This window comes from Rhinoderma darwinii, chromosome 1, assembly GCF_050947455.1.
Source record: "Rhinoderma darwinii isolate aRhiDar2 chromosome 1, aRhiDar2.hap1, whole genome shotgun sequence".
Lineage (NCBI taxonomy): Eukaryota > Metazoa > Chordata > Amphibia > Anura > Rhinodermatidae > Rhinoderma > Rhinoderma darwinii.
The window spans coordinates 472,111,653-472,136,502 of NC_134687.1; the positions used below are offsets into that span (position 1 = coordinate 472,111,653).

A 24,850-nucleotide genomic window follows, 5' to 3' on the forward strand; every position below is an offset into this window, starting at 1 on the left:
ACGGCTCAGTGCCCGACGAAGGTCTCACGACCGAAACGTTGACGTTGCACATATAGCCTCTGGCATTTATCCTGAGAAACAAATAAATATAATTTTGAACACAATCAAGGTGTGCAGACTACAATTAACGCCAACGTTAACCTACATCCGGGTTGGGACCCTATCTCGAGCACCCAAAGATACCGGTGCTATCTGAACACAACCATTGAGTATCAGCAGGCATCGGCACGCTATCAGCACCAGGATTTAAATTTTAATTAAAATCTATTTATTTGAAAAAAATATTGAGCAATTCGTATGGGACAAATCCCAAAACTTTTGGTAAATTCGTAACTGATTTGTGTAGAATCGATTCACTTATGTCTAATTACCACCAAATTGAGACTAAATAATACCACCATGCAGTAGTCTATGCAGTCTGCAGAGTATTATCACATTGCAGAGGATACAAGTGAATATAGGGCTGATCCAACACAGTCAGTGTGAGAGTGGATTACAATAAGGCCCTGTTCACACTGCGTTTTTTTACGCTGATTTTGATGCAGAAACCGTGCCGGAATCAGCGCCAAAAAACGTCCGAAACTGCCTCCCATTGATTTCAATGGAAGGCGAAGGCGTTTTTTGCGCGGCAGCTTTTAGCCGCTCGCGCTAAAAATAAGCGGCATGCTCTTTTTTGCCACGGTAATGCCTCTGACCTCCCATTGAAATCAATGGGAGGCAGCGAAAGGGTTTTTCGCTGCGTTTTTTGTTTGCATCGCTCAATGGCCAAAACGCAGCAACAAATTGCAGGCAGGTCAAAGATTTTTCTGCCTGCAAAAAAGCTCTGTGCGAACAGAGCCTTACATTCAGCAAAAAAAGGACCAAAACTGCAGTTGAAAACCCAGCCCGAGGCTGGGTTTTCCTCTCGCAGTCAAGACACATTTTGACATCGATGTGTGAAACTAGAGTTATACAACAGGGGACAGCAGCGGCACATATTCATGAGGCTGGGTTCACATGACGTGCTCAAAATGCACCATTACCGCACCATTTTGCCGCGATCTTCCAAAAATTGCTTCAAAACGCCATGGCCTTGCCGCGATTGTCGTAAAAATCACGGGAAAACGGTGAGGTTTTGACACACTTTTCGGAAAATCGAGGGAAAATGGTGCGTTAAAAAAAGCATTTTGACCGTGGCATGTGAAACCAACCTTTTGAATTCTGAAATTTTTTTAACTTTTCTTCTCACCTGCCCCAGGACATTAAATATAATCAGACATTGCCCCACAACATTACTCTTACTATTAGTAGTACGTTGCAGCCTAGGCTCCTTCACTATCTCCTGTCATTTTGCTGCATTAATTTGCAGGGCCACCATCTCGTCATGGCTCCCTCCACTGTCACTCCATTGGTTCTCCCATAACTGCAAGAGGACCTGCTGATTGGATAAATGCCTGTCAGCTAGGGAGACTGACAGGCTCTCATCCAATCAGCAATTCCAAGTGGCACAGTGTGCTGCATGCAGGGGAGCCAGCATCTGGAGGTATGGGGGCGCCACATAGACTGACCGGCCCAAAAGGAATCTTCCCGGTACGTTACATTGCCAATCCGAAACTGCACGCCGGAACGTGGCCTGTAGCCTAGTAAATGGCAGAGTAGGTAGATACCTCCCTGCTCTGCCATAATGTTCAATAATATCTGCATCCTAAGGATACTATACAGGCATGGGGGGCCCGTGATGGCTATGGCTGCTACAGCGGTAGTTATGCTGCTGCCCAAAGGTAACAGAAATTTTTCTAAATAAATGGATGAATTGAATGAAATAATATAATGACATTATTATATTATCGTGGATGGCAGTTCAAAAACTGATACCTTTTAGTATTCGTTGCTCAATCCGTTTGGATCGATTGTGCACTAAAACAAATCCCAGTGCTATTGCCTCAATGCTCTGTAAATCTGAAAAGCAAGTACATTGTAGAATAGAGGTCTATTTAATCAATTTTGTGGAATGGACCATGTAGTAAAATGCTATCTTCACCTTGGAAAGAGGAAGGACAATTTTCCTTGGTCAATAGTAGTAGTGGTAAAATGTCATCCTTGGGTCTCCTTGCCCATACAATGAATGGCTCCACCTTTGTTTAATGGTTTCTCCTTGTTGCTTTTTAGAATAAAAAGGTCACCCAACAGCTATTTGCTTCTGACATTTCCTCTGCTCTAAGTGAAGTCAATCTGAGTGTACATAAATTGCCTTCTTTCAGTGCGGTTCCTGGCACTAAAGTGACACAAGATTATTACACCTGGGCAATCTTTACTTGTGCGGTCACCCTTTATTGATTCTTCCTGTTCCATAAGCTCTAAAAACTAGGCCAATCACAAAGAGTTATTTATTGATGTGTTCACTACCTTTCTCTATTGCTCTAATCACCGTCGTTCAGATTTCTTAAATCTGGTTATTCAGCCATCAGGGTTAAGACTTTAATGAAACTGATCCAAATTTTGGTGTTCAGTTCTAATTTGACATATTCTCTTCCAATTAGATTTTTTTGTAAACTTTCCTGATAACAGTTGTGTTTATGATCTATGCATTTGTCAGCCGTGGGCTGACACGAGCCACTATGGTGCACCCTCTGGTCAACTGGCAGCAGGCCAGCACGTCCAGAGCCCTGGCTTCACCATGGCAACAGGATGCTACAGTTCTATTCTACCTCTGCAGGATGCGGGGATCTGGCGCGGCAGGTGACGTCACTCTCCCATGACTAGGGGTGAACCTAGCCCCTCTGCTGCCTGAGGCGAACTATAAAAAGGCGCCCCCCCGCACCCCCAATCTATCAGAGTTTTCTCATTACTGGCTTTACACATGAAACACGCAATATATAAAAAAAAAAAAATAGGAAAACATTTGTTGTTTATTTGTAAAGTGCTGTTTAATGTATAGAAAAGATTTAAAGAACTATTTTTACTTTATTACTATAGTATCATAGATCAGCAACGCAGCATTAACACTGAAAATGGTTTAACATCTTCTATGCCCCCTTTTTATTACCTAATTGACTTATGATTTTTAACCGAGTTCAGTGGCCCGGCGTGGACGGCATGATGCAGTGACGTCATCGTGCCGGGCAGTTGACGTCATCAGCGTGCTCCCGATCTCTTGTAGGTTTCAGGCCTAAACCAGGCTGTGGTCTACAAGAGCAAACGGCGGAGCAGGGGTTTCTATTGTGGCAAATTAATTTTTTTTAAAAATTTTATACTGCTAACTTTTTTTTGGTGGGTTCCGCTGGACCGTTTGGACTACGTCGTAGATTCATTGGACTACTTCAATGATCTACTTTAAAAAAAAAAAAATTGTGAAAGAGGGTTGCATGGGGGAGTTTTGATTTCCATAAAAAAAAATTCTTATGTCTGTGTTTTTTTTTAATACTTTATTATGGCCTTAGTAATGGCAGCTGTCTGATTGACAGCGTTCAATTACTAAGGCTGGGGCTTAGCATTAGCCAGTAAAAAGGCTATCACTAACCCCTATTATTACCCCGGTTCCCACTGCCGCCAGGGATACCGGGAAGTGTCGAGTATGATTCAGTACCTGGCCATCTGAAACGACGGTTAGGCCGCAGGCTGGTATTATCAGGCTGGGAAGGGTCAAAAAAGTGGCCCTTCCCACCCTGGGGATGCTAGGCTGCAGCTGCTTTATTGTATCTGGCTGGTTATGAAAAATTGGGGAAACCCCTCGTCACTTTTTAATAATAAATTGAAAAAAAAATTACGTGAGATCCCCTCCATTTTTCATAGCCAGCCAGATACAATAAAGCAGCAGCAGCAGCCTAGCATTACCATGGTGGGAAGGGCCATGGTTTTTGTCCCTTCCTAGCCTGACAGTACCAGCGTGCGGCCAGCCAAGTACCGTCCACTTCAGATGGTCGGGTGCTGGATCGTACCCAGCTCTTCCCGATACTCCTGGTGGCGGTGGGTACCGGGTAATAATAGGGGTTAGTGATGGCCTTATTACTGGCTAACACTAAGCCCCTTCTTAGTAATGGACGCTCTCAATCAAACAGCAGCCATTACTAAGGCGCTAATGAAGTATTAAAAAACAGAGACATAAAGAAATTTATTTTATTGAAATGACAACTCTTCCACAGAATCCACTTTAACCATTTTATTAAAAAAAAAAAAGCTTAAATCAGCGAAGTAGTCCAACGAATCTACGACGTAGTCCAAATGGTCCAACGGAACCTGCAAAACAAAAATTAGCAGTATGAAAAATAAAAATAAAGTTGGCTGCCCCCACAGACATATGAATAAATAGCTACCTTCGGGAACATATTAAAATAATTAGAAAAATTAGGCCCATAAAATAAAACATATCAAATTAAAAAAAAAAAATTATAACACCTTTCTTTTAAAGAGAACCTTTCAGCTCCCCATACATGTACAGCTGAGTGCAGCGTGTAATGGGGAGGGCCGCACAAACTCTGGGGCACTTTACATTTTCTTCCTAGCCTCCTTCGTTATTTAGATATCGGTGCTGTAATATTTGGCGCCCGATATTTAAATAACCCCCTGAACTGTCAATGGGGAGGTAATTGGCAAGGGGGCGTGTAACATCGCTGTGACACTGTGCAATCACTACAGACAGTTTCAGAGCAAGAGCTGGACAGAGAGCGTGTGCGCGCCAGCGCGCGGATCTCCGCCACCACTAAGGAACAGAAGAAGAGTGTGAATTCTTCTTCTTCTGTTTCATGGCATCGGAGCTGTGCGCCTTCTCTGCCATTACGGAAGCCGATTAGGCCCAGCCAGGAGGCGAAGCCTAAACGGCTTGCTGTCAGTGAATGACTGACAGATCTAATATATTGCACTACATAGGTAGTGCAATGTATTAGAAAAAAAAAAATCAGACCTTCAAGTCCCCTAGTGGGACAAGAGGCTGTGTCACCACATTATAAGTGCCCTATCTCCTACATAAGGAGATCGGCGCTATAATGTAGATGACAGTAATGCTTTTTATTTTAAAAAAACGATCTATTTTTACCACTTTATTAGCGATTTTAGATTTATGCTAATGAGTTTCTTAATGCCCAAGTGGGCGTATTTTTACTTTAGACCAAGTGGGCGTTGTACAGGGGAGTGTATGACGCTGACCAATCAGCATCATGCACTCCTCTCCATTCATTTACACAGCGCATAGGGATCCTGCTAGATCCTTATGTGATGTTTTATACTAACACATTAACAATACTGAAGTGTTTAGACAGTGAATAGACATTCCACGGGATGTCTATTCACAATCTCTGCACTTCGTTACTGTTTCTGTGGTAGTTACAGCAGAGGAAGCGTAATCTCGCGAGATCTCGCTGTAAATGATAGGTTACAATGAGATCACGCTTCCTCTGCTGTAACTACCACAGACAGAGTAACGAAGTGCAGAGATGGTGAATAGACATCCCGTGGAATGTCTATTCACTTTCTAAACACTTCAGTATTGTTAATGTGTTAGTATAAGACAGCACATAAGGATCTAGCAGGATCCCTATGCGCTGAGTAAATGAATGGAGAGGAGTGCATGAGGCTGATTAGACCAAGTGGGCATTAAGCAACTCATTAGCATAAATCTAAAATCGCTAATAAAGTGGTAAAAATAGATCGTTTTTAAAAAATAAAAAGCACTGCTGTCACCTACATTATAGCGACGATCTCCTTATGTAGGAGATAGGGCACTTATAATGTGGTGACAGAGTCTCTTTAACAAAAAGTGTAAAAAAAACTGTGGAAAAAAAAGTTTTAACTGGTTCCCGACCGCTGGTTGTATATTTACGGCCTGCGGTCAGGGTCCTTAAAACCCGAGCCATAGACTTTTTACGGCTCGGGTTTTAACTTGCTGCCCGCGCGATCGGGCAGCTGAATATCGGGTCTCCGGCTGTCAGTGACTGCCGGGGACCCTGAGGAGAGGATAGAAGCAGCTTTCACTGCTTCTGTCTTCTCTGATGACTTGTACACAGCGCTGAATGCGCGCTGTGTATAGGAATAGAGACAGCAGCAGCGGCGCTGTCTCTATTCCTCCCGGTGATCATGTGACAGGTCACATGATCGCCGGGTACCGTTAGTGACAGACTGCTGCTGGGTCTTACAAGACCCAGCAAAGCCCTATTAGTGACAATCGTCACTATGAGAGGGCTGATTTCCCCTGTAACTGGGGCTGCTGTGCAGCTCCAGTTACAGTGGAAAAGATGGTGTAAAAGAAAGAAAAAATATATATAAAGTTCCCCAAAGGTCTTTTTTGACCTTTGGGGGACAGACCATAGTAATAAAAAAATAATAAAGTAAAGTGCAAAAAAAAATTAAATAATAAATACACATAAAATACCCACCCCAAAAAAACATGTTCCCCCCGCCAATCATTGTTGTAACGCTAGCGCTGACCCAATTACCCTAATATAGACATGTAATATATTAAAATTTACGGTAGACAATGACGATCACAAATAAAAGGTCTATTTTAGGTTAAAACTATGTTATTACCCCAAAAAAATAGCTGAAACGTAAAAAAGCTTATTTTTTTACTATTATTTTCAAACTTTATGAATAAAAATTCTAAAATCGCAAAAAAGGTGTGTATAAAAACGATAAAAAATGAAACCTGCATTGTCTACGGAAAAAACGTCGCAAAAATCACGTCGTTAGCCCAACAAATAAAAACGTTATAGCCATTTAACTAACACGTGCTAAAAATGGCTAAACGGTGTCTGGTCCTGAAGGCGCAAAATAGCCCGGTCCTGAACTGGTTAAAACATATAATAAACATTTCGAGTAATAAAATAAAATACAATAGCCCTTTCTCTTATCAAGTCCTTTATTATTTAAAATACATAAACCATACATATTTGCTATCGCCACGACCGTAACGGCCTGAACTATAAAAATATTATGTTGGTAATTCCACGTGGTGAACGGCGTAAAAAAAAAACGTTAAAAACTATACCAGAATTATTGTTTTTTGGTCACTTTGCCCTACAAATATTGGAATAAAAAGTGATCAAAAAGTCGCATATATCCAAAAATAGTACCTATAAAAACTATAGTTCGTCTAACAAAAAACAAGCCCTCATACAGCTCTGTCAATGAAAAAATTAAAACGTCATGGTTCTCACAACTTGGCGACAGAAAAAATACATTATTTTTACAAAAGTATTTTTATTGTGCAAAAAGTTGTAAAACTTAAAAAAGTGCTATAAATTTGGTATCGCCAGAATCGGACTGACTCGCAGAATAAAGTTAACGTAATTTATAACACATGGTGAACGCTGTATAAAAAAAACCCTAAAAAACTATGCCAGAATTGCAGTTTTTTGATCACATGGCCTCCCAAAATATAGGATAAAAAGTGATCAAAAAGTTGAATGTACCCCAAAATGGTACCAATAAAAACTACAGCTTGTCCCGCAAAAAAAACAGTCCTTATGCCACTAAGTCTATGAAAATAAGTCAGGAAATATAAAATATGCAGTTGTGCAGGCCCGAGAGGAACATTTCTTGTTTCAAGAGGCGAATTATCAAGGCCCTAAAATTAGGGAACCAGGAAGGGTAGGGACCAAACATATCCGCTGGTAGCGATGGCACACGTATTATACCAGGACAACACTTCCCAGAAAAATTCCCCAAACTGCAAAGGTGGGGAGTGTGGACCAAAAGGGGGATAAGGAAGGACATTTATCAGTGTGACACCGGCCTGTGCAGAAAGGATTGCTTCACAGCGTAACACACATCTATGGATTATTATTTTTAACCCCATTATTATACCACCTGACTATGTCCCTGATATACTCTGCCCAGCTTACATGTACCCCCACATTATAAACTGAAATCCCATTAACCCCTTAAGGACACGGCCAATTTTGGCCTTGAGGACAGAGCAATTTTTTTTACATTTCCCTCTTTGCATCCCGATGCTCATAACGCTTTTATTATTTGTACGATGTAGTTGTATGAGACTTTGTTTTTTGCGGGACGAGTTGTACTTTATGTACGTACCACTTTTTGGTACAAATACATTATCGTTTAATTTCTATAAATTTTTAATTAGATTAAAATGCAGAAAAAAAAGCAGTTGCGCAGCAGTTTTAATATTTTTTTTTTTTACACCATACACCGATCATCATAAATAATGTTATACATTTGTTGTACAGGTTGTTACGGTCGTGGCGATACCAAATATGTCTATATTATTTCATGTTTTGGGACTTATATTTTAAAAAGTTTATTTATTATAAAAAATTTGTGTTTCTGTGTATTTTATTTACTTTTTATTTATTTATTTACCATTATTTTTTTTTTACATTCATTTCACTTTTTTTTTTTAATCCCATAAAGGGATTTATCATTTTGATTTTTATTTTGTAACTGCAATGTACTGGCATAGATCTATATGCCAGTACATTAGCCTGTGTACTGATTGTACACAGGCAGTTGTTAGGGCATACCTCAGTATGCCCTAACAACAGGAAATATGTTCAGACAGCCCTGGGGTCCTTCAATGGACCCTGGGCTGTCTGGCCATACGAGTTGTGGACTTTGATCGCGTCACAGTTATTTTCTGTGACGCGATCAATGTGCAGTCCCCTCTCTTTGAACGCCGCGATCAGCTTTCATCGCGGCGTTCAAAGGGTTAACAGCGGAGAGAAGATGTTTCTCTCCTCTCCGCTGTCAGAGCGGGGCCGTGGCTGTGTATTACAGCCGTTGCCCCGCTCTCGATCGCGCGCACAGACGCGCGCAGGGACGGCTGTCACACAGGACGAGTATGCTCGTCCTAATGCGCGAAGTGCTCGCCGCTCAGGACGAGCATACTCGTCCTGTGTCGGCAACCAGTTAATATTCCAAATAAAACTACTACCAAGCAAAATCCAGGCTCTAAAAGCCAAATGGCGATCCCTCCCCTCTGAACCCTACAGCGTGCCCAAACAGCAGTTTACTTCCCCATATATGGCATCGCCAAACCAGGGAGAACCCTTTTAACAATTTTTGGGGCGTGTGTCTCCAGTGGCATGACATATTTGCCACTGAAATGGCATATCAAGGGAAAAATTAAAATATTTATTTTGCACCATCCGCAGCGCATCATTTATGGAAAAGACCTGTGGGGTGAAAATGCTCACTACACCTTAATAAATGCCTTGAGAGGTGTAGTTTCCAAAATGGGGTCATTTCTCAGGGGTTTCTTTTATTACTTCACATCAGAGCCTCTGCAATTGTGAACCAATACTATGTCAATTTCGCATGGTACTCTTTCACTCCTGAGCCTGGTAAAGATCCAGGCAAAAGATTAGGGCCATATGTAGGGTGTTTCTAAAACCGGGAAACACAGCATGATAATTAGTGAGCTGTCTTGTTATGGTGGCACGAGCTGGGCACCACATATTGGCATATCTATGGAAAAAATCCCATTTTCACTCTGCAACATCGAGTGCACACTAATTTCTGCAAAACACGTGCGGGGTTAACATGATCACTACACCCCTATGTGAATACCTTGAGGGGTGTAGTTTCCAAAACGGGGTCACTTCTGGGGAAGTTTCTACTGTTTTGGTCCCACAGGGGCTTTGCAAATGCGACATAGCGACCAGAAACAAATCCAGCAAAATCTGCACTCCAAAAGCCAAATGGCGCTCCTTCTCTTCTGATCCTTGCCGTGTGCCCAAACAGCAGTTTATAACCACAAATGGGGAGAAATTGCTTTACAAATGTTGGGGTTATTTTTTTCCTTTATATGTTGAGAAAATAAAAAATTTTGAGCTAAAGCTACGTCTTATTAAAGAAAGGGGATGGTTTATATTTTCACTGCCCAATTCTAATAAATTCTATGAAACACCTGTGGGGTCAAAATGCTCATTACACCCCTAGATGAATTCCTCAAGGGGTGTAGTTTCCTAAATGGCATTAGTTTTCGGGCGTTTTCCCTGTTTTGGTCCCTTAGGGGTTTTGCAAATGTGACATGGCCTCCGCAAACCATTCCTGCTAAATTTGTACTCCAAATGGCGCTCTTTCCCTTGTAAGCCCTGCCGTGTTTCCAAATAGCCATTTATGACCACATGTGGGTTATTGTTTTACTCTGGAAAAATTGCTTTATTTGCAAAATTTTGAGGTGCTTTTTCTCCTTTAGTCCTTGTGGAAATGAGAAAAAATTAGCTAAACTTACATTTTCTTAAAAATGTAGATTTTCCTTTTCACGGCCTACTTCCAATAATTTCTGAAATAAACCTGTGGGGTCAAAATGCTCACTATACCCCTAGATAAATTCCTTGAGTGGTGTAGTTTCCAAAATGGGGTCACTTTTGGGGGATTTCTACTGTTTTGGCACCCCGGGAGCCCTTCAAACCTGACATGGTGCCTACAATATATTCTAATAAAAAGAAGACCCTAAAATCAACTAGGTACTCCTTTGCTTCTGAGGCCTGTGCTTCAGTACATTACCACGCTAGGGTCATATATGGGATATTTCCTAAAACTGCAGAACCTGGGCAATAAATATTGAGTTGCATTTCTCTGGTAAAACTTTCTGTGTTCCAAAAAAAACGGATTAAAGAGGCTCTGTCACCAGATTCTCAAACCCCTATCTGCTATTGCATGTGATCGGCGCTGCAATGTAGATAACAGTAACGTTTTTTTTTTTTCTTTAAACGTTCATTTTTGGCCAAGTTCTGAGCAATTTTATATATATATGCAAATGAGGTTTGAAATGGACAACTGGGCGTTTTTTTTTCGTTATGTCCAACTGGGCGTGTATTGTGTTTTTAACTGGGTGTGTTTATGTGTATGACGCTGACCAATTAGTGACCAGTCAGCGTCATACACTCCTCAACATCTGCACGCTCCTCTCCTGAAATATTCTGTGCTGCTGTGAACTCTGCTCTTACCATTACGTAGCTCTCAGTCTGTTACCTCTCCTCCACTCCTGTCCTCAATAACACCTTCACATGATTGGCAAGTCACCACCCCGCACAAGATCCTACTGCACGGCTGACAGCCGTCAGCTGTATAGCTAACAGCACGGTTGTGTTGGAAGCGCGCCCGGCTGTGTCTCAGTTAGCAGCTGGGTGTGTTCCCCTCATCTAGCTGCTACGTTCTATCCTGACCACCGGTGAATTCTCTGTGCGGTCTTCGCAGTGCTGCTACCCTGTTTACCTACGGGAGCAGAACGCGGCTCCTGAAATACTCTGTGCTGCCTTAAACTCTGTGGACAGGTCAGGATCCTGTTTTTTTTAAATGCTGCTGGGGAACCCGCTCGATCCACTATATAAGGCTGCGCCTCCATCCTCTTCTGCCCCAGTCACTTATTCCCAAGCACTGTAAACTTTCAGATTGGTTGCGCTGTGAATATTCGGAGAACGTGATTGGTTTATGTGCAGGGTAATGAACATACAGACAAGCAGTAGAAGACTGAATTCAATTAAATGCTCAGCCCTTAGTCAGTCTTCTACTGCTTGTCTGTATGTTCATTACAGGTGCGGGGCAATCGCTGTATTACACAGCAGAGTATTACACCGCAGCCCTGCTCTAACTACACTCATGTGTTACTATACTTAACTGTGCGGCCGCACATCTTAGTATCGAAATACATGAATTAACGGTATTGAACCATTTGAGGGTGCACGGTATCTAAACCGTTTCGACGTTTCGATGCATCGTGCAACCCTATAGAGAAGAGCAGTAAATTATAGGCTGCTCTGCTAAAATGATCTCAAAATCTGAAAGACGTTGAAGGAAGCGCGGAACTACTGTTTGTTTGAATGGATCGAAGAATAGCCACAATGGCAAAGGCTCAGCCAATGATCACCTCCAGAAAGATCAAAGAAGATCTGAAGTTACCAGAGAGTACTGCTACAATCAGAAGACGATTAAGTGAAGCCAAGTTAGGGCATGACCACACGTGGCGGATTTCCTCCGCAACTGTCCGCATCAATGCCGCACAGAATCTGCGTTGCAGATTCTGCTGCGGATCTGCACAAAATGTGCAGAAAATTGATGCGGACTAGCTGCTGCGGACTGCGGGAAAAGTGCTTCCCTTCTCCCTATCAGTGCAGGATAGAGAGAAGGGACAGCACTTTCCCTAGTGAAAGTAAACGATTTTCATACTTACCGGCCGTTGTCTTGGTGACGCGTCCCTCTTTCGGCATCCAGCCCGACCTCCCTGGATGACGCGCCAGTCCATGTGACCGCTGCAGCCTGTGCTTGGCCTGTGATTGGCTGCAGCCGTCACTTAGACTGAAACGTCATCCTGGGAAGCCAGACTGGAGACAGAAGCAGGGAGTTCTCGGTAAGTATGAACTTATATTTTTTTGACAGGTTGCTCTATATTGTGATCGGTAGTCACTGTCCCGGGTGCAGAAACAGTTACTGCCGATCGCTTAACTCTTTCAGCACCCTGGACAGTGACTATTTACAGACGTCTCCTAGCAACGCTCCCGTCATTACGGGAGCCCCATTGACTTCCTCAGTCTGGCTGTAGACCTAGAAATACATAGGTCCAGCCAGAATGAAGAAATGTCAAGTTAAAAAAGCAAGACGCATCCGCAGCACACATAACATGTGCATGACAGCTGCGGACTTCATTGCGGAAATTAGAATCTCCATTGAAGTCAATGGAGAAATTCCGCCATGAGTCCGCCACTGCTCCGCAACAGACAGAGCATGCTGCGGACACCAAATTCCGCTCCGCAGCCTATGCTCCGCAGCGGAATTGTACGCATCGTCTAAACGAACACTGCTAAATTAAAGTGAAAGTCAATGGACAAACGGCTCCGCTGCGGATTAACGCTGCGGAGTGTCCGCAGCGGAATTTAAGTGAAATTCCGCCACGTGTGAACCCAGCCTTACCAACAAGAACTCCCCGCAAAGTCCCGTTGTTGAAAAAAAAAACACATGTGAATAGGTTAAAATTTGCCAAGGAGTACATTGACTGACCTAAAAAGAAATGGCACAACATTTTGTGGACTGATAAAAGCAAAATTGTTCTTTTTGGGTCTAGTGGCCGCAGACAGTATGTCAGACGACCCCCCGAGCACGGAATTCAAGCCACAGTACACTGTGAAGACCGTAAAGCATGGTGGTGCAAAAATCATCATATGGGGATGTTTCTCATACCATGGTGTTGGGCCAATTTATTGCATACAAGGGATCATGGATCAGTTTGAATATATCAAGATACTTGAGGAGATTGTGTTGCCCTATGCCGAAGAAGAAATGCCCTTGAAATAGGTGTTTCAGCACGACAATGACCCAAAACACACCAGAAAGCGAACAACATCTTGGTTACAGACAAACAGGATTGAGGTCATGGAGTGGCCAGCCCAATCCCCTGACCTCAATTCCATAGAGAACTTGTGGGGTGACATAAAAAATGCGGTTTATAAGGCAAAACCCAAAAATGCAGAAGAACTGTGGAATGTCATCCAATCTTTCTGGACTGGAATACATGTTCTGAAGTGGCAGAAGTTGGTCGACTCCATGCAATACAGATGTCAAGCAGTTCTCAGAAACAATGGTTATGCCACTAAATATTAGTTCAAAAATTCAGTTTATACATTACATTTTTGAGTTTTTAATGAAAAATGCTGTGTCACGTTGGGTTCGTGGACCCACTGGGCCGTACTGCCTTGACGGTATGCCCAGCTGGCCTACAGGGCGCAGGTCACAGTCTATAGTTCGTATAGTGTAGCTGTGGCAGATCGGACAGTAGCAAGGCAGGCTCGGCTGGGACTAAGCAGCAGGTAGACGTCAGGCGTGGAGTAGCAGGACAGGCGTGGAATACAACACAGCACGACTACAGCTCAGCACGGCACTTGACCAGGATAGCATGGGATTCAGGATACAGGTACGGGGAACACTGGGAACTGGAAAACACTAGGAGACCATTTGCATAGACAAATTTTGGATATGACAAACAACGCTCAGGCATTGCAGGGAGGGGCACAGCCCTTCTTATAGCCCAGTGTGCTCTGGGAGCAATCAGCTCAATCTCCCACCTGCGTGCGTGCGCTTTGGCTTCTTAAGTCTGGACTGAGCTCGCGAGCGCACCCTGGTGGTCACTGTGGAACAGGACAGCCGTATGTGCAGAAATCTCTGGAGAGAAGGGCGTCGACTAGATGGAAGGAGTTCGAGGTCAGCGACCACGGATGTTACATACTGGCACTGCTATTTTTTTGAACAGCCTAATATTCCTTTTTCTTTACTTTCTGTAAAGGATTAACACAAACTCAACATATTTTGTTATTGATTTGATTTGGAATTGAATGTGTAGTATTTCCAGTGCATTTGCATTTAGGCAAATAAAAGTTATTATAATGATTTTGCGCTATATTTGCTTTTTTAAGCTCACTGCTATTTTTTTGAACACTACTGTATATCCGACAGTTACTAGCCCGCCATCAATGTGCTTAATTTATTAAGAGGCGTGCATCTAATAAATTAGGCGCATCTTATTCCAGCATTTGAAATGCCAGTCTTAATAAATTGCCCCCCATTGGTGTTTCAAATAGAAATTGATGACACAACCTCCCCTTTCTCCAGACGTGTGACACGGTAGTGATAGGGTGGAGAGGATGCAAGTTGAGGAGATAAGAGATTCAAGAGGAAAAAAAATACTCATACTGTAGGTCTGAGGACTTAGTGGACAATGATCAAGAAATAAATAGTAGTAGGTATTTTTATAAAGTGCATTTAACTATGGTTTGAGCTCCTTTAGTTTCAATTCTGGACTTGCAACTCACTTGTGTGTACTCAATATACCATAGAAATGTTCACATCAGAAGGAGAAGCATGAGCTTATAGAAGACAGTGACCTGTCCACTCCTGCAAATACGTCAGGGAGCAGATATTTGCATGTGAAAAGGGAAAAAATATGGATGCGTAGCAAATAGGAATACCCACAGAAAGAACAGAGTATTCCACCAGAACTGAGATGTCATATCAAATATATCTTTAAATGAAAATGTGCTCATACATTAAGATGGTTTATGGGAAACTGCAAAGTACCACTTGTAGTTTTTTAAAGCGGACAGCCTCAGGGTGGATATATGTTATGGTGGAAAGGGTGAGATTTAGGGGGGTAGGGCAGGTGTATCATTGTGCTAGGTTATGTAATTACTCAGCTCTATATCCTTGGACTAAAAATTCCTAGTAAAAAAATAAATGGTGTCCTTTCCCAAAAAATACTTTGAATTTTCATTCTGGAACCCAGAAGCTTTAGTTTTCCATGGGAGAATACATTGGCAAACGATGAAATAGAATTAAGGGATATACTATCCAGTGAGACTATGCACACTTTTGAGGGACGCAGCCTGTCACTGTGCTTGAATCTTAGAATGAAGGCTGCACACCCCTGTCAATGACTTAGCATACCAAGAGGGTGGCAGGATAGGAGAGGGAATTCTTGCTTGTATTATTCCCGTTTCTGATTTTGTCTTGCACCGGCTTGTATTTTTAATGAGACACATTCTGCCTGGTAAACAATAGCAAGCGACATATATCATTTATGAAGATAGACATGTTACCAATGTGTTCTCACTTCACTTTAAAACTAAACTTGATTTATACATCTGTACATTGACCCCCAACTATAACATTGACAGGTAGTTAACAGTGGAGAGGTGAAATGATTCAAAAGAAAATCCATTCCAAGGTCTTCCACTGAATAACAGTTTGTCAATTGAAATTTGTTAGGTCAAACATACCTTGGTGTTAAGCTATTTATCCCTTTTTTATAGATATAGATTTCTTAATTGAGATCAAATATGAGATAGAATTGTGGTTTCAAAGAGTTTATCTAGTATATGCTGAAATGTCATACAATTAATTGACAAAAACATGTTCTTCCTGACAGAATAAAAATAAATATTTTTAAAAAAAGACACCACATTCAAAGGAATGTGTAAAAAGATGACCCATGTGAAGAATTCTATGATACTTCAAATCCTTCCTTTTAAGTGACAGACAGAAAAGACAGCAACAGAGAAGAAAACACGGCTCATCAGGGACAGAAGCACGTTGACCCTTCGTTGCCTTCACATAGCAGAGACAGCTGCACAGCTGCCAGCGAGGACGGAAGCCAAGGAACATGTAAAGATGCCAACAAAGCAATGGCCTTGGTGTCACTGCCAAACTCATACACACACTAGAGCGGGGCAAAATGTCAGGCACATAGGAAAATACCCCAAAAATTCTGCCACCGAGGTTGCGTCACTATTATCTTGACATCCTAACCAGGTGACTCTCTTTGCAGGAGTTAGCATTTCTATATTGCTTACATTGCATATCCAGCACTCTGCCATGTTCGAACCCCTTTGTAAATGGATGTAATATGTCCCAGATTCAGTGAAGTGTTTCCAATATCTGTCTGTTCCTTAGTCTACTGACAATGTGTCGTGTTCCCTCTATATTTTTCAGCCTGAGACGGTTAATGATACAATTCCACGCAACCTTGTCACTTCTGGCACAGAAAGGATTAAACAGAGAAAAGAATAGGGGACAAAAACAAATGATTGCAGTGTTCTCAGGGAGAGGAATAATGTCTTCATCAGCACAAGTGAATGGAAATAAGGCAATTACGTGTTTGTACCCTATAAGATGGACAATAGCACTCGCCCCTACGCATAAGGTATCATGCAAGCCTTTATAATAGAGTTCTGGAATGGAGCACAATACATAAAGAAAAATGGGAATTAGGTTATGGATTCACTCAAATCTCAAAGACTCTGAGAAAGATTTGGTTTGATTAACAAGATGCAAGAAAACCATAGACAATATCTTACTTATTTATTACCTATTTCTTTTATAGCGCCAACATTTTCTGTAGTGCTGTGCAGATTGTGTCACTCACATCAGTCCGTCTCCTACAGATAGAAAGCTCTCATACCGAATGTCAGCTATGTCCCCGACTCCTCAATAAACACACATGCTCGGAAAGGCTATGCATGTTTACTGACATAAGGAGAGGGGGATAAGTTGCTGCCAGATACCTCTTATGCCGCTTATCTTCAGTGATGCAAAGAATCAGGCATGTTGAAACATAACAAGCCTGATGAGTGTTTTCCCGATTAGCAGTCATCAGTAGAGAGTTTTTCTGCCCCCCGTACACATTAAGTTGTGACCAATATTCATCTAATGTATATGCGCAGCTTAATGGGGTTTTCCAATAAACATAAATTATCACCTATCTGAGCGTTGTACTTGGCTATCGCCGGCAGTCCCATAGAAAGTGAATTGAGCGTTGGCCGAGCATGCGCAGTACTGCTACATTCACATAGGGGACTCGGGGAGCTCGAAAAGTGGTCGGACCCCCACCAATCAGACATTATCACCTGTCCTGTGGATAGGTGATAAATTATGCTTATGGGAAAACTCCTTTAGACCTTATTTACACGAGCGTAGTTCATGGACCTATGTTAGTCAATGGGGCCGTTCAGACATTCCGTGATTTTCACGCAGCGTGTGTCCGCTGCGTAAAACTCACTACATGTCCTATACTTGGGCGTTTTTCGCGCATCACGCACCCATTGAAGTCATAGTTGTTAAATAAATGAAGGGGGGGAAAAAGCACAACATTCATTGCAGTTTCTAAGCATCTAAACCGCGTGTCATAAGGATGGCATATGCGTGAAAATCACGCAGCCACGCACCATTCACTGATGACACACCGAACTGCAACGCACGCAAAATGCTGCATTTTTTGCGCGCGAAAAACGCACACGTTCGTGTGAATTTCGCCTTAGGCACACACAGACTAGGGGCAGTTTCATAGAAAGCCAATTAATCTATCAGTATGTTTTTGAAGTATGGAAGGAAACCAGGGAAACAGTAAGAAGACCACACAAAATATTAGCATTTAACTATTGTTGGCTCAATTTAGTTAGTAAATCAATATTTGGTTTAGTATTCCGATCCTAAAATCTTCCATGTCCTATCTGTATTTAGACGCAATACAGGTCTGCAATACATCCCATGCTCACCTTTCAAGAAGTATTCTTAAAAAAAATGAAACTGCTCTGAACATGGACATGAACTCCTTAGGTAAATTGATCTAAATAGATCCAGAATGATGTTGGAATGTGCTCCCTCTATCTCATTTATTTTGTTCTATTTGAATCCAATATCATCATCTATTTTCTAAAATCACATTACAGACACAACTATAATGTTCTTTAAATAACTATCGCCATGTGAGGCAGAACATCTCTTTTTCTATTAGCAAATACAATGATGCAAAACGGATACTTTCTAGGATTAAAATAAAATGTATGGTAATTTTATTAGGAAATCCCTTTATAACGGAGGTCCAGTCAACCGTCACAAAACCATCATCTGTCTTCTGACAGGCACAGATCTCTAATGTAATCATGAGTGATGGATATCATGAACATTCTTCTTTCTCTTAGGTTTCTTTGTAGATTAGAAAACAAGACATGGGTCATATACCTAATAACCTATCAAGTAAAATATATATAGTTCTTCTAGATGGCCTCAGCCATAGGGTGTCCCTCCATAATGTCTTAAAAACTTGAAGACTGCAGACAGCACAATGCTATACATGTCTGTCCTCTACCACAGGATGTTGTATAAAACATTCTACAATATTTTATATAAATAAATATCTATGCCAAAATAAACATAAAAACAATAAACAAGAAACTGTGACACAAGCATTATGTCAAAGTTAACCAGTCTGTGTCTGACCAGCTGATGTGCAACTACAAATCCCAACATATCCCGTTCACTTGAAAACTAAGTGAACCTCAAGGTGTATGTAAGTTACCATTCATGTTTTGCATACCAAAAAAATGAGACATTTAGATATTCCTTGAAGGAGCAGCTAAGTGTGGATTGCTTTCTAAGGTTTATGAATTGGTTAATGTATCAATCTATGCGATTAAAAATAGAATAAATCGATTATCCATAGGACAGGCAGAAGTGAGGTCCCCAGTAAAATACAGCTATTGATTTTATCTAGCTTCATATAAAACATTGGAGACCGACATAGCTGCCTCTTTATAGACTTATAACAATAGCTCTATCTGATAACTGGGCTCATTTCTAGAATAGAAATATAAGAGGAAATAAAGCTTCCTGTTGGATCCCTGGAGAGTTATTGCTGGCATTACCTATGAATAGACACCTCAATAAACGGAGAAGCAGGACATCCCTCACATGTGAAACAATGAAAAAAAGAACGAAGCTGAAGACCATCACAGAAGGATGGAGAATCACAAGAGAGAAGGGGAGGAACTCATGAGAGATGGCTAATGTGGAGAAGAACGGAGAGGATTAGAAAGCAAAGTTGGGAGGAGGCAAGGAGAGAGTGAGAAGTGTTAGATACTGTACATCCAGATGTCACTTCTAACACCCACAGATCTCATTTCTCAGCAAGTCAAGGTGAAAAGCCAGACTAATACATGTTACTACAAGACACGTCGAAAGATTTATTAGATCTAGTGCTAGTTCTGTGAACAAATATAAATCATCCCCTTTAAACCAAGCAACACAAATAAGTTTTATATTAAATGTATAGAAATAATCTATAAGGAATCAAGACATTTAATGTGGATCCAAAAATCCTCAAAACTTCCCTATTTGATGAAACGTATGGTCTTGAGTTTAAACCCAACAAGGGCAACATCTTCATGCCTTCATATGTCCTTCATGTATTTCCCTGGGTTTATTCTGAGTACTTGGGTTCCCTTAACCAGTTCAGGACCGGACTATTTTGAGCCTTCAGGACCAGACACCGTTTAGCCCTTTTTAGCACGTGTTAGTTAAATGGCTATAACTTTTTAATTTCTTGGGCTAGCGATGTGATTTTTGCGATGTTTTTTTCTGTAGACAATGCAGGTTTGTTTTTTTATCATTTTTATACACATTGTTTTTGCTATTTTAGAATTTTTAGGCTTAAAGTTTTGAAATAATAGTAAAAAAAATAAGCTTTTTTACTTTTCAGCTATTTTTCTTTGGTAATAATATAGTTTTACCCTAAAATAGACCTTTTATTTGTGATCGTCATTGTCTACCGTAAATTTTAATATATTATATGTCTATATTAGGGTAATTGGGTCAGGGCTAGTGTTACGACAATGATTGGCGGGTGTTAGTTTTTGGGGTGGGTATTTTATGTGTATTTATTATTAAAATTTTTTGCACTTTACTTTACTTTTTTTTTTTTATTACTATGGTCTGTCCCTCAAAGGTCAGAAAAGACCTTTGGGGAACTTTATATATATTTTTTCTTTCTTTTACACCATCCTTTCCACTGTAACTGGAGCTGCACAGCAGCCCCAGTTACAGGGGTAATCAGCCCTCTCATAGTGACGATTATCACTAATAGGGCTGTGCTGGGTCTAGTAAGACCCATCAGCAGTCTCTCACTAACGGCACCCGGCGATCATGTGACCAGTCACATGAACATTGGGACCAACAGAGACAGCGGCGCAGCCACTGTCTCTATTCCTATACACAGTGTTTATTGAGCGCTGTGTACAAGAGATCGGAGAAGACAGAAGCAGCGAAAGCTGCTTCTATCCTCTCCTCAGGGTCCCCGGCAGTAACTGACAGCCGGAGACCCAACATTCAGCTGCCAGATCGCTCAGGCAGCAAGTTAAAACCTGCACCGTAAATCGTCTATGGCGTGGGTTTTAAGGACCCTGACCGCTGGTCGTAAAAACACAACCAGCGGTCGGGAACCAGATAAACCAGGTTGAAGTGAAGCGGCTTCCTATGATAGTGTAAGTGTCCTCACAACAGAGAAACTACATAGTAAGCCCCGCAGGGGACAGAGAGTGACGTAAGTGCATTCTCTGTACAGGTCTACTGAGTAGGTTGGTGCTATATACATAATTAAGAGTAAGTCTGCAGCACTTTTGCCTCCATGAAAAAAACCAGAAACCTAGCGAACGGAGGCAAACGGAATGTATATGAAACAAAAGAATTACCATTGAAATGGTAATACTAATGTAAGTGTGAAAGGAGCCTAAACAAGAATGTAAAAGTGTGCGTGCGTGTGTATATATATATATATATATATATATATATATATTTATTATATAATGCTGAATACGACTGTGTTAAAATAATACTTCTCCACAGCAGCATTTCTGATGGGATCTGTTCAGCCAGTGTGTGTCCATAGGCTCCCTGGTTAAATAGGGCACGTCCGACAGTCACTTTGGATTGTAGCATACCCAACAAATAGCATTCATTTTACTGATAGTTTACATATAGGCTACAAGGACAGAAATGCCAAGCAATAGGAATCTGGTAGAGGGATTAGAGATCCTGGACACTGAAATGCTCTCAATCTGTTTCTCCGCTATAATATATCAGTCTCATACAAACTAATGAATCACAGCATGTTTATGTTGAGCTTGTCATTTCCAAAGCCAAATGCCCGTATTGTGCTGTCATAATGTAGCCTCAAGATGGTGTATCTGTTGGCAGAGCAATAAGGGCCCATTCACTGCGCAACAGTAACTGTTACCAACTGTGCCCAGCTGCCAGGCACACAGAAGGGCATAACACATACAAATTACATACAAGCCAATGGTTTGTACACTTACGACATGCTCAATCATACACATAGCTGATGACGTGCTTAGCATCAAATACCATTACAGTTGGGTGTGTACAGAGGTTGGCATATTTCACTGACTATTAGCCAAGAACAGCAACAATTTTCATGGAGTCCCAGGTGGGGAACTTCAAAGTGATGATCAGTAAATGTAAGGGATGTACTTGTAAACTCTTAGCTGCATGCCCAGAGCTTTAACACAAGTGGCAAAGCATGGAAAGAGATCAAACGAAGCGCAAGACAATGCTGGACAACACAAAATGTCAGCGGATTATAAAATAGATGACATTTTATCAGGTTTTCAAGTGCAGCATGTTTTTTACGTCTTATTTACACGCCTAAACTATTATTATAAGAATTTTGTCACATATTATATTGTGCCTAGAAGACCACAAAAGCCCCTGATACATAGCCAAGAATAAAGAGAACGGACTCCTGTGTCAGTGACTCTGTCAGTTGCCACAATCATTACCCCCATGATCAGTAGTCACCGGAGAATATAAAATATAGTGCCCACTGAGTTGTCATCACTCTTAGGTCCAGCAGACTGTCAGGAATAATAAGATGGCACCACAAACCACTACCTTGCCGTTTAAGGGGTGTTATGAGAATATATGTCACTATAGATTGATGATCCTGGGAAGTGATGCAAGGACGGATGGAGTGATGGTAGAAATATCTAGGATTATATCATCTCAAGTCACACATGGAATCAAATCAAGAACCATTCCGTTCTTTACAGCTGAGACATTCTTACCGGTTGCTTGGATACTTTACTTAGATACAGAAGCAGAGAGAATAAACGCAAAATTTCAGAGCTAATATTTGACCGAATGCTGAGGTTACCGATCCTGCTCTGAGGGTCCCTGCGTCCGGTTACGTTCAGCTATTGGGGTCCAATTATGGCTGAATGCAATATATTCATTTATTACATGTAAGTCTGAATCTTCTCTCCACAGGGATACATAGAACGGAGCTGATAAAAGTGATTTGTATGGCAGCGGACGGCTACTAACTGCTCCCCTGTGATCATAGTAAAAGGTAATAAGTGATAAGAGGAAAGGCACATGGCTGCCAAGTAATAGAACTTCCCTCTTCTCCTGTGGCGTTTGCAAAAGGCAATTGAGAATTAGGGCACATTCACACGTGGCGTAATTTTTTCACTGCAAATGTTGGTGCAGATTTGGGGCAATTACGCAACAAATCTGCACCAACACTTGCATATTTGACAGGTAATTCAGACGTTGCAGATATCACAGCGGACTTGCCACATATTTCAGTTTTTGCATTGCAAAGGCGGAAATCCGCAGTGAAATTCCGCTTCTTCTCCGCAACATAATGTGCATGCGGCGGTGGGAAAATTCTGCACCGCAGCCTATGGTCCTCAGCGGAGTTTTCCGCAACGTCTGAACTTGCCTAAAAATATATTGAAACAAATGTAAAAAACGGCCGCTGGAGAATTCCACTGCGGACTGTCCGCAGCAATTCCGCCACGTCTGGACGTGCCCTAAGTGTTTCTTTAATGCTAAAGTCTATACACACCACAACCCTTGTATATGAAGCAAATAGTCGCAATCATGTGAACAGTGTTGTAGTTTTGATCATGAACTCATGGTTTTGATATCTAAGTTGTAGCGATTATCAATAACGAATTGAATTTTTGTCCGTAAAGCATGAAAATCCATTATGTCAGTGAATCATATTGCACTTGTAGATGGGTGTTGTGCCCAGGAGGAAGCCAAGCTTTATTAAGAATTATTTCATGTTTCCTGCCTTCTTGAGAAGGACTTCAGTGAATGTCTGTGACTCCGCTCTGTGAGGTGATTAAGGAAATTATTTTGCACAAATAAAATATAATCTTGCCGCCTCTTTCTATCAGCCCAGTGTGCAGCCTATTGCCTTAGCGCACATGTCCTCTGTGTGCGGTATACATGTACATAGCAGAGAAGAGTTTGCCATTTGGCTGAACTCTTGGCAATTTCACAGAAAGTGTTAGACAGCAGATGAACATTACAAAGGCACAAAGAGTTAAATGACAACCTCAGCTCTGCTACATCGCTGTGTATACATTGCACGCAGGGAGGGGACACGACCCTCTGCGTTTCCTGAAGCTTCTTTTTCATTTGTACGGCTTCTCTTCAACACTTTTCCATTAAACCCCGGGGCTGCCTGCACGCCTGTCACTTCCCCACATCTGACATGGAGAGAGAGGAAACTTTCACTGACCTTTCCCGAGCAGGTGCAGGGCACAGAGCACGACTACTATCCCGGCTGTCATCTTTGGGGTCCCAAGCAGAGCTTAGCAGTTATTATAAACCAAGGACATATCCTGGTGGTGATTGCTCTAGAATTCAACCCTGGCAGTGCCACTTGTAGAGATGCTGACTGCCCGCATGTCAAAGACAAAGGAGAGTGTACTGACAACAACTTTAAAAGCTCTAAGAAATCATATCCATTGCTCAGACTGGCATATGTGGAGCTTTCCCAAGCTAGTCCTGTGCAGCATCCCGAGCTGGGCTGTAGTGTGAAGCTTCCCCTCCTGACAGCAGCATCTTCCCAGCCCTACCAGTGACAGAGCTCTGGCCAGGAGAACTCCCCTGCAACTCCTTCAATGTGAGAATGGGCGGGAACTCTGGATTGGCAGCTTGTGTGTACCACTAGCAGGAGCAGTGGGGGCTGGGCGGAGTGGGCATGGAGTGGCAGTGGGGTGGGTGATGCTGCTTACATGAGGGACGGCTGGCTTTCCACACGACTGCATGTATACAGTTTGCGAGGCAGTTACTGTGGAGAGTGGCCTGGAAGAGGTTAACAGTGAGAGGCGTTGTGAATGCAGAGCAGCCTCTCTTTATAACGCTTGTTACTCTTTATGTGTTTCATGGAACGTTGTGTTATACTGAGGGGCAGCCTTCTCAATAGTGTCGCAGGGACCGGTCCTGGGTTAGGGAAGAACTGTCGTGAATTTTATTACAGATAATTGTGACTTTTGTAGTGAACCATGTGGAAGTTGGTTTCTTATTTACACAAATCTAAATTGTAATGATGGCCAAGCAATGAATGAGACCAAAATATTTCTATGGAAAACGTAAAAAGGAAGATGCACATAAAAACAAAAAAAAACTTCAACAACATAGCACAAAGTGTTATTGGGCATACAATGAAGCTGGGTAAGACAACTTGCATTTTCAAGGGTTAACTGCCCTTCGACCTCTGATTTAACACATGGCCAAATATCCACAGACAAAATACAGTTGAACCCAGCTTGTCCCAAAG

At 41.8% G+C, this 24,850-nt stretch overlaps 1 protein-coding gene across 1 annotated transcript in view; it reads right to left on the minus strand.

The window, feature by feature from the left end:
* TMEM132B (transmembrane protein 132B) overlaps positions 1-24,172 on the minus strand; it is a 690,505-nt gene extending 666,333 nt beyond the window's left edge. The window contains exon 1 of the mRNA XM_075833460.1: positions 23,807-24,172. Within this exon, the coding sequence (XP_075689575.1) occupies positions 23,807-23,858 (52 nt within the window). The 5' untranslated portion in view covers positions 23,859-24,172. The remainder of the gene's footprint in view (positions 1-23,806) is intronic.
* Between the last annotated feature and the right edge of the window lie 678 nt (positions 24,173-24,850).